At 44.3% G+C, this 15,942-nt stretch overlaps 1 protein-coding gene across 1 annotated transcript in view; it reads left to right on the top strand.

The window, feature by feature from the left end:
• The first annotated feature begins 2,358 nt into the window (after positions 1-2,358).
• The window catches only part of LOC126442693 (fibrous sheath CABYR-binding protein-like), a 154,068-nt gene continuing 140,484 nt past the window's right edge, over positions 2,359-15,942 (top strand). The window contains exon 1 of the mRNA XM_050090742.1: positions 2,359-2,598. Within this exon, the coding sequence (XP_049946699.1) occupies positions 2,359-2,598 (240 nt within the window). The remainder of the gene's footprint in view (positions 2,599-15,942) is intronic.

Genomic DNA, 15,942 nt, shown 5'->3' with positions numbered 1-15,942 from the left:
AGGACATCGTCACGATCTTTGTACACTACCTCTTCGTCTTTACTCAAAATTTCCATAGTAGCACTTCCTGCTCTGTTTTAATCCCATGTCATAGTCTTTACTCTGTTGTACAGTAAGTCGTATCTTCCCTTCCTGTCCAGTTCTTCGATTGCATTACATTCCTCTTAACCATTTTTTCCTAGCCCGCTCTGTTTCTCTTTGCAGTTCATTATTTAACCTTCGGTACATCTTTCTTGCACCTTCAGTGTTCTTGTTTTTAAATTTTCTTCTCTCCTCCACATTCGAAATCATTTCTTGTGTGACCTATCGTTTCTTTTCCCTTTTCCCTTTTACATATCCTATATTTTGCTGTCCTGCTTTGATGACTTCTTCTTTCAGCATATTCCAGTACTCGTTGACATTATCAGGTGGTTCTTTGTCTCTTAATGTGTTTAGAAACTCAAGTGACAGCATTTCTGTAATTTGTTCTTTGTTGGATCTTATCTTCTCTAGATCCCACTTCTTCGCCATGACTCCACAGACACCCAAATTTCTCTGTTAGTGCTCCTTAAGCGAAATGGACGTTGACGCCAGTGAAATCGTTCTGCAGTCAGCTTCTAATGTCGGTTCTCTAAATTTCCTCTATAATTTTCCTAGAAATAATATCGTGTTCGCTACAGGGGTTCCTATTTTCGTTCACAAACCACCTCCATAACACTAGCATGTTGTTCGATCCTGGAGGTAACAACTCTGGCTGCACAGTTAAATTGCTTCGACGTCTTGCCTTAATAAGACCTTGTGCGGATCCAAAACACTCAAACAGTGCTCAAGAACGGATTGTACTAGTGTCCTATATTCTGTCTTCTACAAATGAACCGTTCTTTCCTAAAATTCTCCAACCCGAAGTCGAGCATTCACCTTCTCCGCTGCACCCTTACATGCTCATTTCATTTCACATTGCTTTGCAACGTCACAACTAAGTATTTCATGGACGTGATTGTCAAGCAGCGCGCTGCTAATTCTGTATTCGAATATTTCTACATTTGGATCTAACTATAATTCATCTTACCAACCAGAAATTTTGCATAAGTCATCTTGTACCATCCTACAGTCACTCAACACTTAGACGTCCCTGTACACTACAGCATCATCAGCTCATCCTGTCTGTCAGATTATGTTCTGCCGCACTCCTGGCGATACCTTTGTCTCTCATGAACACTCGCTGTCGAGTGCAAAGTAAGGGGTTCTGCTATTATGAAATTTGCGTTCCACTCCCATATCTAGAAACCTTTTCTGCGTTCATCCGTTAAGAGACTGCACGAGCGAAATCGCTCCCTCAGGATCTGTCAGTACTTTTCTTCCGGTGTCATATTACAGCAGATACATATCCGTATGTCGCCTTCCCGTCCACTCACCCTTCCCTCCCCACTCCAATCCCCCTACATTCCCCTCCCTGACACTGTTCTCGCCCAATAAAGATCATTTAAGTTCTGTATAAAGTAGTGAAAGGAACATCACAAAGTGCAGTCAGCAGGGGTGGGCCGAAAAACCAAACGTACTCGATAATACCTATGTATTACACCAGGCCAATGAACTCCAGCTGGAAAGCAGCAACAACCCACAGAGTATCTTCCAGATTTATCAGACCTGCAGTCTTTCAACTATTTCACACAGAGATCAAAAGTTCCTCAAGTCGGCAAGTCTCAGTTAAGTTGCAGAAGCGTACTGCTTTTCACCAACACATATACTGTGACTGTTAGTCTATCTAAAAGCGTCAGTGTAGGTCTAGAAATAGAAAACTTTCGACGTGTTTTTGGCATCACAGGACTATCTGTGCAGCATGAGGGAGTATACAAAGAAGTAGATGACAACAAAGTGTGGTGCATTACAATCACCAACTGACTTTAAAATGTATGGGAGGAGGGTTTCAACAGTGCTTATCTACAGGGAAGCTATGACTGAATCAACTTCAGGGGATATGCGCATTTAAATAAAACATTCGAGTGTGGGGAATTTGGATGATTTATACTGCATTTTAGCGACTGCTACAGACAGACTGAGGTACTGGTAGTTGAATGTAAGAGGAGCAGTGTATAAATGCATTTATTCTCGCTGTACCAGGAGAGCCTATTACTATCGAGTTCAGTGAAGTAGAATTCAGGGGTGGTATGTCTACTAATACATATGTTGAGGCACTTGCTGGACAGAATACTGTACAAGCTGAATTTTTTAGACTCATATGAAGCAATGTGTGGGAAAACATTGCTCTACACAATGAGTATAAAACGTACATATGTAAATAGAGAAAATACAGAATATATTGTTCTTCCTGCCTCACTGCGTACCAATCCTCACCATTCAAGTGCATATAAATGTACCATGAGCCAGTGTTTACTCGGAAGTCTCCAGCACTGTGCGCGAGACGGCTCTGTGGCGCTCGTGTCGGCCGGGCAGTGCCGTGGCGAGCTGCCGCCGCGGGCCCCACGTGGCCACTGGCTGGGTGGGGAGCCGCCAGCCCGCCTCCAGAGGAGACCTGCAGAGGCGGGGCCGCAGCCAGCAGCCAGCTCCCCAACCAGCCAGCCAGCCACGGCCTCCACAGCAGTGCTGGCGCCGCAGCTGGTGAGGGCAGCCAGAGGGGTGGCACGCCACAGACAGTGGCCGGCAGCAGTCAGCCCTTTGATGTTAATGCTGAATTACGTGTAGTTACTCTAACTCAGCGGCAGTGTTTTGCGAAGCTGCTGTGACTGTACATAATTTTTTTAGTTCCTATTGTTTTACCTTGAAGTTTATTTTGTGCTTTGAAGAAAAGACATGTGTAATGCAGCACACTGTAAATAACTAGCCACATCTACAATATTGATTTAAGGAAATACTCCTTTTTCATCATTTAGATCTGGCTAGTCATTTGTAGTGATTAGGTTCTTTTCTATGAAATAACAATGATATTGTTAAGAATCTTTTTTTGTAAAAAAAATGATCGATGTGTATTTTTTAGTATATTCATTTTCTATACCATTTAAGCCAGCCGGTGTGGCCGAGCGGTTCTGGCGCTTCAGTCTGAAACCGCGCGACCGCTGTGGTCGCAGGTTCGAATCCTGCCTCGGGCATGGATGTGTGTCATGTCCTTAGGTTAGTTAGGTTTAGGTAGTTCTAAGTTCTAGGGGACTGACGTCCTCAGATGTTAAGTCCCATAGTGCTCAGAGCGATTTGAACCATTTATACCATTTAATCACATATATAATTTCACATTTAATTCCATATACATTTTTAAATTAATAAACTATCTGCTTTTTCCGTTTAATTATGTGCCATATTTGCATTTAATTCCATGTACAAATTAAAAACTAATAATAAGCACTCTGTTTTCCCAGTCAACCACTTTCTCTTTTCTAATTGGTTTTTGCCTTTACATAATGTGCGTAGGTGAAAAAAGATCCACACATATACACATGCACACATGTAGGCACTGAAGAGTAAAAGAAATTGGTTCATGTGGCACAGACTTGACTAATGTCTGAATTAGTGCTGGAGGGAGCTGACACCATCAATCCTACAGGACTGTCCGTAAATCCGTAAGAGAACCAGAGGGTGGACATCTCTTCTGAACAGCACGTTACAAGGCGTCCAAGATATGCTCAATAATGCTCATGTCTGGGGAGTTTGGTGGCTAGCGGAAGTTTTTAAATTCAAAAGAAAGTTCGTAGAGTCACTCTGTAATAATTCTGGACATGTGGGTTGCCGCATTGCCCCGCTGGAATTGCCCAAATCAGTCGGACATTACAATGGACATGATTGGATGCAGATGATGAAACAGGATGCTTATGTACGTGTCACCTATCAGAATTGTATATAGACATATCAGGAGTCCCATGTCACTGCAACTGAAGACGCTCCACACCATTCCTGAGCCTCCAGCCCCTCGAACGGTCGGTCCCCTGCTGATATGTATTCATGAGGTTGTCTCCATACCCTTAAATAGTCTTGTTTGAGGCACAGGTCAATGTCCTAATGGATTATCAGAGGTAAATTATATAACTTTTGGCGCCAAAGGTAGCTCCATGTTTATGTCTCGTTTATAATCGATCTCTACAAATTGGCCATGGAAAATCGCGGAGGTAGTTGTAATCAAGGAAGTCCGATAAATCTACTTGCTTCCTCGATGTTCTGTAAAAAGCCTTTGAAAAGCTGGTTGGCGCCAGAAGTCGTCTCACCGGCTTCTGAGCGGTACAAACTACTGGCAGCTCGCTTTCCGTGCAGGGAAGGCCACTAAGAATGCCGCAAATGCAGTACAACAACTTGTCTGTGCAGCGGCGTGAAAACACGTAGTTGGCGGCCGAGTGGGTGCCTCAGAGGCTGACGGCAGCTGACGGTGGCGGCCGGCGCTGTCCTCTCAGGCAGTGGGGGCTGAGCGCTCACTGCCGAGGTAGCCGCCACGGCTGCGGCATCGTGCTAAGCGTCCTGGAAAACCGGCACGAGTGACTCCAGCAAAGGCTGCACTTTCTTTCTTTTCAGAGCCTGCATTTGCACAGCCAGGGCCCGCCACCTGATAACTTTCTGCGGACCTCGGTGCTCCACTCAGTGCACTCGGCCCCCGCCTCACCGCGGTGTCTGGCTGCGCAGCTGAGGTCACGGGCAGCGCTGCCCGTGCACTGCCGCGTGGAGGTCTTTTGTCATTTCTTGTGTAACATACAGCTGTAATCACTTCTCGAAATTATAATACAAGAAATTTGCAAATCGAAAATTATATAATTTTTAACTTTTGAGAAGAGAAAAAAAGCGAAGTAGGAATGATTGGTAGTTGTGGCCTCAACAACGCTGCTGAGGAACGCGGTCTCAGATCGTGTCCTCGAGCCCGACCTCCCTGGGCGGCGCCTCCCATTATTAGTTTACCACATGAGATATTTCACGCCTCGAATGTCACGAAGCCAGTCATCTCTCGCATAACTGTTCTCATGTCTAAATGTAGTCCAAGGAAGGACAGAAAAGACGATAGAAAGAAGCGCAGAATGTGGCAAGGTATCCAGAATTATTTACTGTGCAAGGTCAGCTTGATGGTATTACTTACAGTAATTACCATCCACCAATTTACCCATTGCTCACAAGCCACACTGGAGAACGTGGTTCACGTTCTCCAGTTGGACTGATCACACAGCAATACACAAACTTTGCCACAGCCAACAACTCCCACTTGTTCTACAGGGTGTAAATAAACCAAAGAGTGTGGCTGAGGCTAAGGTTCAAAGATGTTGCATTTGGACGGAGTTTATTTTTGGTCAACAGTAGCATTCTAGAAAACTGCGCACTGATGACGCTGAAAATAAAGAGCGTGTCAAAAAGGACATTGTAGCTTTGGAAATACATAAATATATTGAGATAACTTACAGTCGATTGACGTGTTATTTTATAAGAAATTTGAGGTTCTTTACTACAAAATAACACGTCATTTCGTTTCGATGCGAATACCAATTATGATGTGGGACACATCCCACTGGTAGTCAACTTCCCCTTCCCACATTCCTTGCGGAAAATCGGGTGAAAGTTGAGCAACAGCAGCGTAGATTAAATTTTTCAGGTCGGCCGAATTCGTTGCTACGGGAGGAACATACGCACGGTCTTTAATAAAACCACCGAACAGTTATTGCAGAGTTCGTTTCATGGAACCAGAACACACAGCGGGCACGCTCCACACCAGTGAAAGCAGCCATCTTAACTCTGCACAACGCTGGCATTCCTGGTGGTGGAATGGGGCACTGATGGACTGAAGTACATGGAGGTTGTTTGCTGCATAATCATACACCTAACGATTCTATAAGTTATCTCAATACATTTCTATATCATTCTAAAATTGCAAATTCCTTTTTGATTCGCCCTGTACATCTCGATTTGGATTACATTCATTATAATTAAAGTCACATCTATTGGATTACCTGGCACAGAGAGAGTCTTGTAGAAGACTCTCTATAGCTTTAAATGATGAAGTCTTCTAATTCGAAAACTTTACTTGCCGAAATCGCAATTGATCGTACAGTGATGACTAGTTTCGGCAAATTTGAACTGCCATTTTCTAATTATTCTTCCTTAAAACATATTTATTATAACCTAGACGTCTGAGCTTGTAACCCCACACCGTGTATGAGTTGCAAACCATTGTCGCCACATCAGTAGTAGAGCTAGAACAAGCCTACAGGGCTTCCACGGACATTTCTGTGTGAAGTTATCTATCATAACTACAAGTTACTCGTGATTTAATGTCTATGGCGAGCGTAGACTAGAGGTGGAAGATGGACGCTGGTGATCTCATAGTATAGGATTATTGTCTGCAAATTTTGCCGCTCGTGGTTGCTAATACACTGCCAGAAAAAAAATGGTGCTTTTGGAAGTTAATAGGTCACTCAAGATTTATTGTTGCAACACTGCATATGGAGTACATGAAGTGGTAACACATACAGACGAATAGCACACACGCTTGGACGAACCAGGCATCGACCCAACCTGAGACATCCATATTAGCAAGTGGCGTAGCCACCACAGGCAGCAACACAGGCACTGACTCTGTCGTCCAGTGGGTCGTACAGGTGGCGAATACAGCCCTGGGATACGTGGTGTCACGTCGTTGTGTAAGAGTCCTCGCCTGACACGTCGCACCTGTCACTTGTCGTCCCATCATACCCCACACCTGCTGGACTGGAGAGGAGTCCAGAGATCGTGCCAGCCACGGAAGTTGCCACACGTCTTACAGGGCACATTGAGCTCGATGAGCAGTATGTGGGCGAGCATTATCCTCTTGGAACAACACACCATCTTTCTGTTACAAGAAAAGCAAAAGAGCAGGTTTAACAACATTCTGCATGTCCTCTCCAGGAACGGCACGGTAAGGCCAGTGTGTACACTCTTTGAGGTAGCACTCACCAGCTCTCCTTCGTATGCACAAACGACCGTCACTTGGATGCAGGCAGTATCTGCTGGCGTCGCTGAAGACCAGGGCGCGCCATTCCTTCTTCCAGGTGAAGGAAGCCCTGGCGGCACCAGTCGATGCTGTGGTGTGGGTGGGTGAGGAGGTAGAAGTGTGGGTGCCCATAGTGTCATTGCTAATAGGTGGTTCACAACAGTTTGTGTTGAGGTGTCTGGTCTCACGAGCTCTGTTACCTGTGCTGTGGTAGATGTACGAACTGTCGCCGCTGTCCCTGGAAATACACAGGGGTACGTCTCGGCTGTAAAGAAACGTGAAAACTTCACGTAAAAATCATACAAGAAAAGCGTACAACAGAAGAATACTTTTGTAGCTACTTACTGACCAAACATGAGAATTGCATCCTTCTACTGTACCCCACACCTTCAAACCTGGGAATTGACTTGTCTCATGTTCAGAGCTGGTATTTTCTATGAACGCCCCCTGTGAACATCAAATGAATGACTGCTGTCGAATAATGTTCACAGAAATTTGTTGCCAAAGCATTCGTCTGCCGCATTCTATAAATAAGTTGTGTAATTAGTCACTCAGGAAATCGTGAACAGTTCCAATGCAACACAGTAACCAGAGTATTCTGATTTGCAAATACTACGTCATAAGATATAGATTCATCTATGATATTTCTGCAGCTGTGGTCCAGGGATAGTTCCGCATCGAGCGCCAGCTGGGAGGATCGCCATTTTACTGCCTCACCACAGTACGCACATACCTGGACAGCTTTGCCTCGGTGTTTTCGTGTCCTCGAGTGTAGCACATCGTCTTGGCCAGAAGATAACAACAGTTTACTTTGGTTTCTTAGAGTGATGTGAAGGGGTATACGATGTGAACGCTAGTCCACTCAATACCCTTCGCAGAGTTACAGTAGGATCTGTTCAGTGGAGATGGTAGTAAAGAACAACACTCCTTTCCATCTACAGTTTTGTGTGAACCGCATTCATACTACATATAATGAGGATATAGCGACGTGCTTTCTCATCACCTAAAGTGACCACCTCTGATCTAATTGCTAGTGGAGGATATTTGGGTTGAAGTCCTATTGGGAACAGCGTCGAAATTGGCGTTAGCTGATCTCGTTTCTATTGTCCACGAGATTGTTTCCTCGTCTTGGCCAGGTGGAATGGAGGAACAGCTGAATGCGCATCTACCTGCTCCTGACTTTTCAATTTGAACTTCGTTGCAGGGTCGTGAAACTGTTGTTAGCAGGCTGGCTGTGTCCGCAGTGCAACACAAGAGATGTCGTACACAGGACAGAGAGCAGTTGGGTACATCTACTCCTCACACAGCGCTCCCTGAAGTGGGTCTGTTGGTTGATATATACTGTAGTGCTGACTCCTGCTCTACTGGTAGGATCGATGGTGCGAAAAAGAAAGTTGAGATAGCTGGTGTGTGTCCTAGCATCTTCCAGAAACATACAGGCGTGGGGAAGTCATTGGGATTTCTGGTGTTGCAATGATTAAACAACAGAAAAACTGAAACGCCTCTAAATTTGTCTGATCCGTTTAAGTCACCCTTTCCTACGACCTCTTACTGGCATTCTCCTGTTACTCCCATTAAGCCGATTGGTGGCCAGGATGTCCTCCCTCTTTATCCAGATGTGATGCCTGACTCCTCTCATCTGTGCCGATCAGATTTGCAAGACAGAGCCTCTGGTTCAACTTGTTTTTCAGATAATCTGGCTAATGTTCAAGAACAACCTACGTACCTGACAGCAGTCGCTCTATTGCCTCATAATCGCTATAAGCAACGCATCTTACTTGAGCGGGTGACAACTTGTAAAAGGAAGAAAATGGGTCCTGGCCCGAAACTAGCTATCAAGTGAATAAAAAAGTGAAATATCCCACAGTGGCTGGTGTTTCGTTGTACAGATATTTTGTTTCAACCAGTATGTTGCTAATAACTTCCGTGACTTCGAGACAACGTTGATTTAACAGTACTCGCTCCTAATGACTTATCTAGTGTCATAATATTATCAACCAAAGAAAATGAAAAGTAAGAGTTGTATCGAGTGGATGGACGGACACAACCTCACGAATCTATGGACCCTGCTTATCAGCAGGGGACTGTTCAAGATGATGGATGCTCTGTAATGGTGTGCGGCATGTGCAGTTGGAGTGATATGGGACCTCTGATACGTCGAGACACGACTCTGAGAGGTGACATGTATATAAGCATCCTGTCTGGTCACCTGCAGCCACTCATGTCCATTATGCATTCTGACGAACTTGGGAAATTCCAGCGGGACAATGCGACACCCCACACGTCCACAATTGCTACAGAGTGGCTCTAGGAACACTCTTCTGAGATTAAACACTTCCACTCGCCCCAAACTCCCAGACATGAACATTATTGAGCATATCTGGTATGCCTTTCAACGTGTTGTTCAGAAGAGATCGCCAGCCCCTCGTACTATTACGGATTTATGGACAGCCCTGGACGATTCATGGTGTTATTTCCCCCAGAACTCATTCAGACATTATTCATTTTGCGGCACTTCTGCGTGCTCACGGGGACACTACACAATATTAGGCCTGTGTACCAGTTTCTTTGGTTCTTCAGTGTATAACGTAACAATTCAGAAATTTCATGCGGATGATACAGAAATACACGACGTTTCAATGTATAGCTATGCTGATATTGAACGACAGGAAGAACCTGAACCTGAATGTGGATGTTCAAGGAGTGTACGCCGACCTACATATGAAGAAACGATCACCATAATAAAATAAGGGAAATCAGAGGTCGCACGGAAATATATAAGTGCTGTTTTTTCCACGCGCTATACTTGATTGAAATAACAGAGAATTGAACCCTCTGACAGGCACTTACATGGCATTAGCAGAGTATCCATGTAGATGTAGATGTAGATGTAGACTTCTGCTGCAGCACCTGGAGACCTGGTCAAGTCGGCATGACAGCGGGTATGGAGCAAAATCAGAAGGAGTGCTAGGACTGAGCATACGTAGAAGTAACAGAGGTGGTTGTGGCATTCAAACCGGAGTGTTTGGCAGAAGGGCGATGTTGTTTTCGTGAGATTCTAAAAAAAAATGGTTCAAGTGGCTCTCAGCACTATGGGACAACATCTGAGGTCATCAGTCCCCTAGACTGAGAACTATTTAAACATAACCAACTTCAGGACATCACACACATCCATGCCCGAGACAGGATTCGATCCTGCAACCGTAGCAGCACCGCGGTTCGGGACTGAAGCGGCTAGAATAGCTCGGCCACAGCGGCTGGCGTGAAATTGAATTAGGTTAATTTACAGAAAAGGAATTCGAGGCAAAATGTGCTACATATACGTTGAAACTATTGCACGTCTCAAGTAGGAACCTCGAGAACGAAGTAAGAGAGGTTAATGTGCGTACAATGGTATCTATTCTGTCACACACACTCGCTAAATATGGCAAAGAAACAGTAAATACATTCGTTAAGGTTGTTACCAAGTACCATTGACCATGCTGTATTATTCATTGATCAATCTTCAGTGATTGTTTGCTTAATGGTTCCTCTAAAACATGATACTCAAAAATTAGGCTAGCATGTCATTGCCAGTGGAGCTGATGGACATTAGAACAACTTGTGCCACTTATCGCAGAAAGCGACAGAAAGGCCGGTGTTCTAGTGGAACATCGTCTCCTACTCACCCAGCAGAGGCAGGACAACACTCTGGACACCGGCAGAGTTCAGTAATTCCTCAGACACAGGAGGATCGTTTCATGTTTAAGTTCCCCAAGCCACGAGACTGAGAGTGTATCTGATCTGTTACTTCCGAGGAAACTGTGGTATGTAATGGAGAGTAGTGAAAGTGTATAAATGTCTTGTCCTGTTGAAAGATCACTCCCAAAAGTAGCACAGTAGTACAGCTTGGAGGAATCCAGCACAGTTTAGTGTTCCCTCACAGAACAACATGGGTTATTTTAAGTTACAGTTGGCCACAAAGGATGTTTAAAAACTGATCCTTTAACCAGTAATACAGGATATGAGGAACATCTGCGCTAGAGCAGCTGTGTGATTCAGAAAGTTAGTCAATAAGAGCTGTCCTGCTGAAACAACACATCCCAGTAAAGTTGTCCAAAAGGCAGCAGACCAGGCTTGTTGTATCTAGCAAATTCTGTGTTTTCCGACCAAACACCACTGGTTATTTTGGCTTATTATTCTGTCCAGCATGAAACGCCAATAAATCAGCATGTCTGCAACAGGTGAGCTGAGCAACACCCTGCAGAGGAGATCCGTGTAACACAATAACTGAGGAGATGGGTGTCGTTCTGAGCAAAGGTTAAATCAGCTGGTTCTGTAGGAACAGGTCTGGTGTATACTGCTCTCATCAGGGTGCCGTGAACAGGCTTCAGGGGCTACTTTCGGCCTCAACTGAACACGACATGCGACCTGGATTAGCTCTTAGATGTCACAACCAGGTTGGCTGAGTTACTTCAGCGAGACTGGAGCTATGAGTGGGGCGCATTGTCGTGCTGGTAGATATCAGTGTTGCAGGGTCAGTGCAGGCTAACGCTTCTTATGTTCTCCACAGTTCAGCGTCTCCTTAACAAACACCAGGCTTCGTTTCACCCTACGTTTCCGCACAGCATGATATATTAATCAGGTCTTGCATGTCTTCATGGTGGGACATAATGAGCATTACGTCGGCTGTATCACTGCAACAGAGTATGGGAGATGAGGTAAAGCTGATAATGTACCAACGGCAGCAGAGCAGGCTGGATGCTCCTGCTAACTTCCGTTTTACCTCCACAACCACCACTTGTGATCTGCTGTAATCTCGTAATATTCACTCTCACCTTTAAAGTTATCTTTCACATCAGACGCTATAACGTTTCCACGTAAAACATACTTTATAACTGTGCAACTACAATTTTATTTATGTATATACAGGCACTGATTACGTGTGTGAGCTCTGAATAGTAATAGAATAGAGACAATTATGATATATTTTGTATTTGTAAAGGATTAAGTAGTGGATTTCCGAAATAATATCTGTGTCGGCGAGTTCTGAAACCGCCACAGAAAAGAATTAATAAAGAAAAACTCAAAGATTTCATGACAATCAGCCATTTTATAAGTAGTAGTGTAAGAATAATATTGTCGTTGTCGTCTTCTTGGAGTCACATAGAGAGGAGGAATCTGTGACGCTATGTTTAACACGTAGCTAGCTTTCATTTGTCAAGATTGTAAGCAGGACGCTATTGGGCGCTGAGTATAAAGAATGGTGTGTGAACTTGTTATTCGAGTTTTAAATATAGTTGTGTAATAAGAATTCGTATGGTACTATTAGAAAGCTTGCCTGGTATTTTACACATCTATTTGCGACACTTTCAGCTTTTTAAGTCGTGTCTGCGGTGCAGAGCTGAGACACGGCGGAGCGAGCCGCCGCCGCGGCAGATTCAGATCTGATAGTAAGGGCAATCATACGGCAATAAGCGGTCAGGTGAAAAGTGCATTTAAAATTATTTCTCACAGCAGTTAGAGATCGGAGTACAAAGCAGCAGATTTTACGTCCTGTTTCACAGGCGGACGCGAGCTGCTAATATTGTAAACTTTAACAGTATCAAAGTTAAAATACTTTCATGTTTCAAAAGGAAACCTTGCTAAGCAAAAATTATGGGCTCGTAAAAGTTATAGAGAAATCATTTTCCGGTTAACAATGATAGTCTTACGCTCTAGTGTTAGCCATGGCACTGATTAATAATTAATGTTGACGAAAAATCCACTGCAAGGTTTGAGGTTCTTTAAGCGTTCCGTACGGTAACTTCATTATTTTTGACAACAGAAATAATTTCAGAACATTTTTACGATAACTGTAGGAGAGGTGGATATGTTGTGCCGTCTACTGAGTTACAGTAACAAAACTGTTCATTTAATAAGAAGCCAGTTCCAGTATAATAATAATTAATCTCATTTGTTCGCAACATACAATTAACCAAAGTAAACCAGTGTCCAGAAAAAAATAATTGGAGCGCGAAAACTCATGCAATGAATTTTGGCAATAATATCCCACATACTGACAAAACTACGGCAACTAACAAATCTGAGCCTGGGGTAGGGAGAGACACAGTAATACGGTGTGACCTCCAGAACTGGAACCTAAGGGAGGAAATCGACATAAAACTGCAGTCTCCGTATGTTCATCTGTCAGTCACTCGACATGAATTTCCAGCTGTTCCATCTCACTTCGTCCTCGAGCCGCGAGTTAACGTCATTCCATTCCAGTCTGGGCATCATACGTGAAATGCAAGCAACAGGCAGGGGCAAATAAAAATGGCGCGGACGAATGGATACGTCTGGACGTGAATGTGACGCAGATACCACGTATATGCCGGCCACGTGATCCAGACCAGTGCAGAGCGCAGTGCCAGCTGTGTCAGTGCGAGTGGAGCAGTGCAAAGGAGACGACGGTACTCACAGAGGAACAGCGGGTGTCCGTTGTGGAAAGTAACGTCACAAAAAGGCATTGGAATGGTGTGATCAGTTGTTTGTCGAGATGTTTAATGGTCTCAAAGTGCCAGCAAGAAACGCCACGCAACGTTCAGTCCAAAAATGGCCTCAGACAGTATCTGTTTTGAACTAGTCAAAAAAAAACATTTCGAAACATGCCCGGACTCCATAAAATGTGAATGGAGCTCACCAGAAAATGCTTTGATGTCCTATCAAATCAATCCGACGCCTGTTGCAAAAAACTGTAATGACACGTCGATCATGCTGACGAATATAGCTGGGCCTGCACATGCATCCCTACTGAGTGTCTGTTGTTCGCGCATTAAAACCAGCAGAGTTCCCTTAGTGCCTCCAGTTTTGTGATTAGCTTCTTTATGTCTGACGAAGACTGGTTTCACCTGAGTGGTTACGTCAACTCACAGAATCACTGGTTCTGTGCAGCGGAGAATCCATATAATTTCCACAAAACACAGCTGCGTTATCACAACTATGGGGTTAGGTGTGCAGTGTCTGCACACCACGTTATTGGCCCCATCTGCTTTCATCAGAGTCTGACTTTGGGGCGTTACATTGCCAACATTTTGAAATCATTTCTGGCAGCACTAACGGAGGAGGTAAACACCTATAGTTAGTTTCAACAGGATGGAGCAGCTGCCCATACAACCAGCCAAATCTAGGAGTTATGTGTGTCAGAGTTTTTAGCGGAGGTCAGTCTGGTCACGACCGTTGCTGGCCAGCCATTTCACATGATCTGTCACTGTGCAATCATTTTGTGTGGGGAGCTCTCATGTCTAGAGTGTGTCGCAACAACCCTCATAGCCTTCAAGGACTGCAGCAGAGCATTTGTGATGAGACTGCATCAATCCCAGCAGTCCAGCTTCGACCCACGTCGCCAGCTGGCTGACCAGGACCCACAAGTGCCAAGAGGTGGACGGTGGTCACTCGCGACATCTGCTACAGACAGGTCAGTACTGTATTTCCTTCACCCTGCTGTGTTCCTTCGTACCCTGGAACTCTGTCCTCTGCGCCACTTTTATTTGCCCCACCATATAAACTGGCGAGCTATATTGAAGGCTAAATTCATCATCAAGTCTCATCATAAACACATTTATCCTCAGATCATTAGTTTGTAACTCGACAGCATGACATAGCTAGCAATTAAGGAGATGCAACATTGATGATGTGCCACGAAAATTGCTCTGGGCCACAAACTCCGTTACAGCATGCAACTAAGTTTCTGATGATGACGTTCTAATGTCGTATGTTCTCGAAACTCCTTCCGTGTTAAATATGAACAAAATTTCAAGGTCACAAGAAATATCTCCAGCGTCGTTATGAAAAACAACAGATTATCACTGGGCTACCAGACAAGGGGTCGGTGGCAGCCCCACCGTATAGATTGCCGAGCTATCTCGAATGCTGTTTTCTCAAGTTTTGATGTAAATAATTTGGCGAATTACTTTATAGTCTCCTAGGGATAAGATAATTACCGTCATTCAGGTGAAAGCCAATGCCCTACATTCTGATGTCTACAGCCTCTTACACAGCAGAAAATGTAAGACATGAATGGCGTGTCGCGTTTTTTATTGAACAAAACATCCATGACCGTCTTCCGAGAATTACCTGCTCCTTTCTCTTCATTCGTATTAAATATATTTTAGTTTTCTAACATTCTGTACTTTTCTCGAGTGTTTTTCTGTGGTTTGGTAAACAGTTCCATCATACACAGTGCCGAAAACTCGTCACGGTGTAACCAGCGTCTGACAGGCATACGCAGACGTAAAAAGCACCTGGCGTAGAAAACTTCCGTGTCCGTGCACGCCTCACGCGGTTATACACGTCTGTGACGTCACGACATCAGCACTTGTGACACGCTTATTAGGAGTTAGTCTGACCCAGCACATCCAGTCTGGAGAGGTCGGCCGTACATTCCTTTCACTACATTAATGCTTTGTAAGTGTCCAGAACTATGGAGGGTAGATTCTACATTTGTTTTTTGCCTCCTCAGCGATATTGTGTTGCGTGGCTCTCGTATTTGTCTGTCTTCTCTGTAGAACCAGTGGAGATAACTCAGTGCAGTAGCAGAGTGGCGCTGAGGCGGCCTACGGCAGGGCACACACTTTCCACTCGTCGCCGCTGATTCTGCATAAAGCCTCGATGCAGCTGACGTCAGTACCCCATTCCCACTCACTTCCTTTCTTCCCCCTCCACCTCAACTTACATATAAAAATACATATTCCTCACACACTGTCAGTCGAACAACGATGAATACAATACTGAAATTTTTTTGTTTTAGTCTTCAGTAGCAGTTTATTTAATTTGCTTCTGGTTATGTTTACTTCCCAAGTAGATGTAACGTGTCAAATACAAAAATCTGACACAGTTACTTCGGAAGTGAGGGTCACGAATGCGTGCCAGAGGATGGCCTGAGGATGTTAGTGTGTACCGCAACTGGTAGCTGGGAGGCAAAATAAACGAACTGTGGGTATAGACTAAAACCAACATTTTCAAAACAAAAATAAATGCTCATTTTCACCTTCTTGTAT

Source organism: Schistocerca serialis, unplaced genomic scaffold (genome assembly GCF_023864345.2).
Source record: "Schistocerca serialis cubense isolate TAMUIC-IGC-003099 unplaced genomic scaffold, iqSchSeri2.2 HiC_scaffold_1401, whole genome shotgun sequence".
NCBI lineage: Eukaryota > Metazoa > Arthropoda > Insecta > Orthoptera > Acrididae > Schistocerca > Schistocerca serialis.
This window is presented reverse-complemented; position numbering and strand designations above follow the sequence as displayed.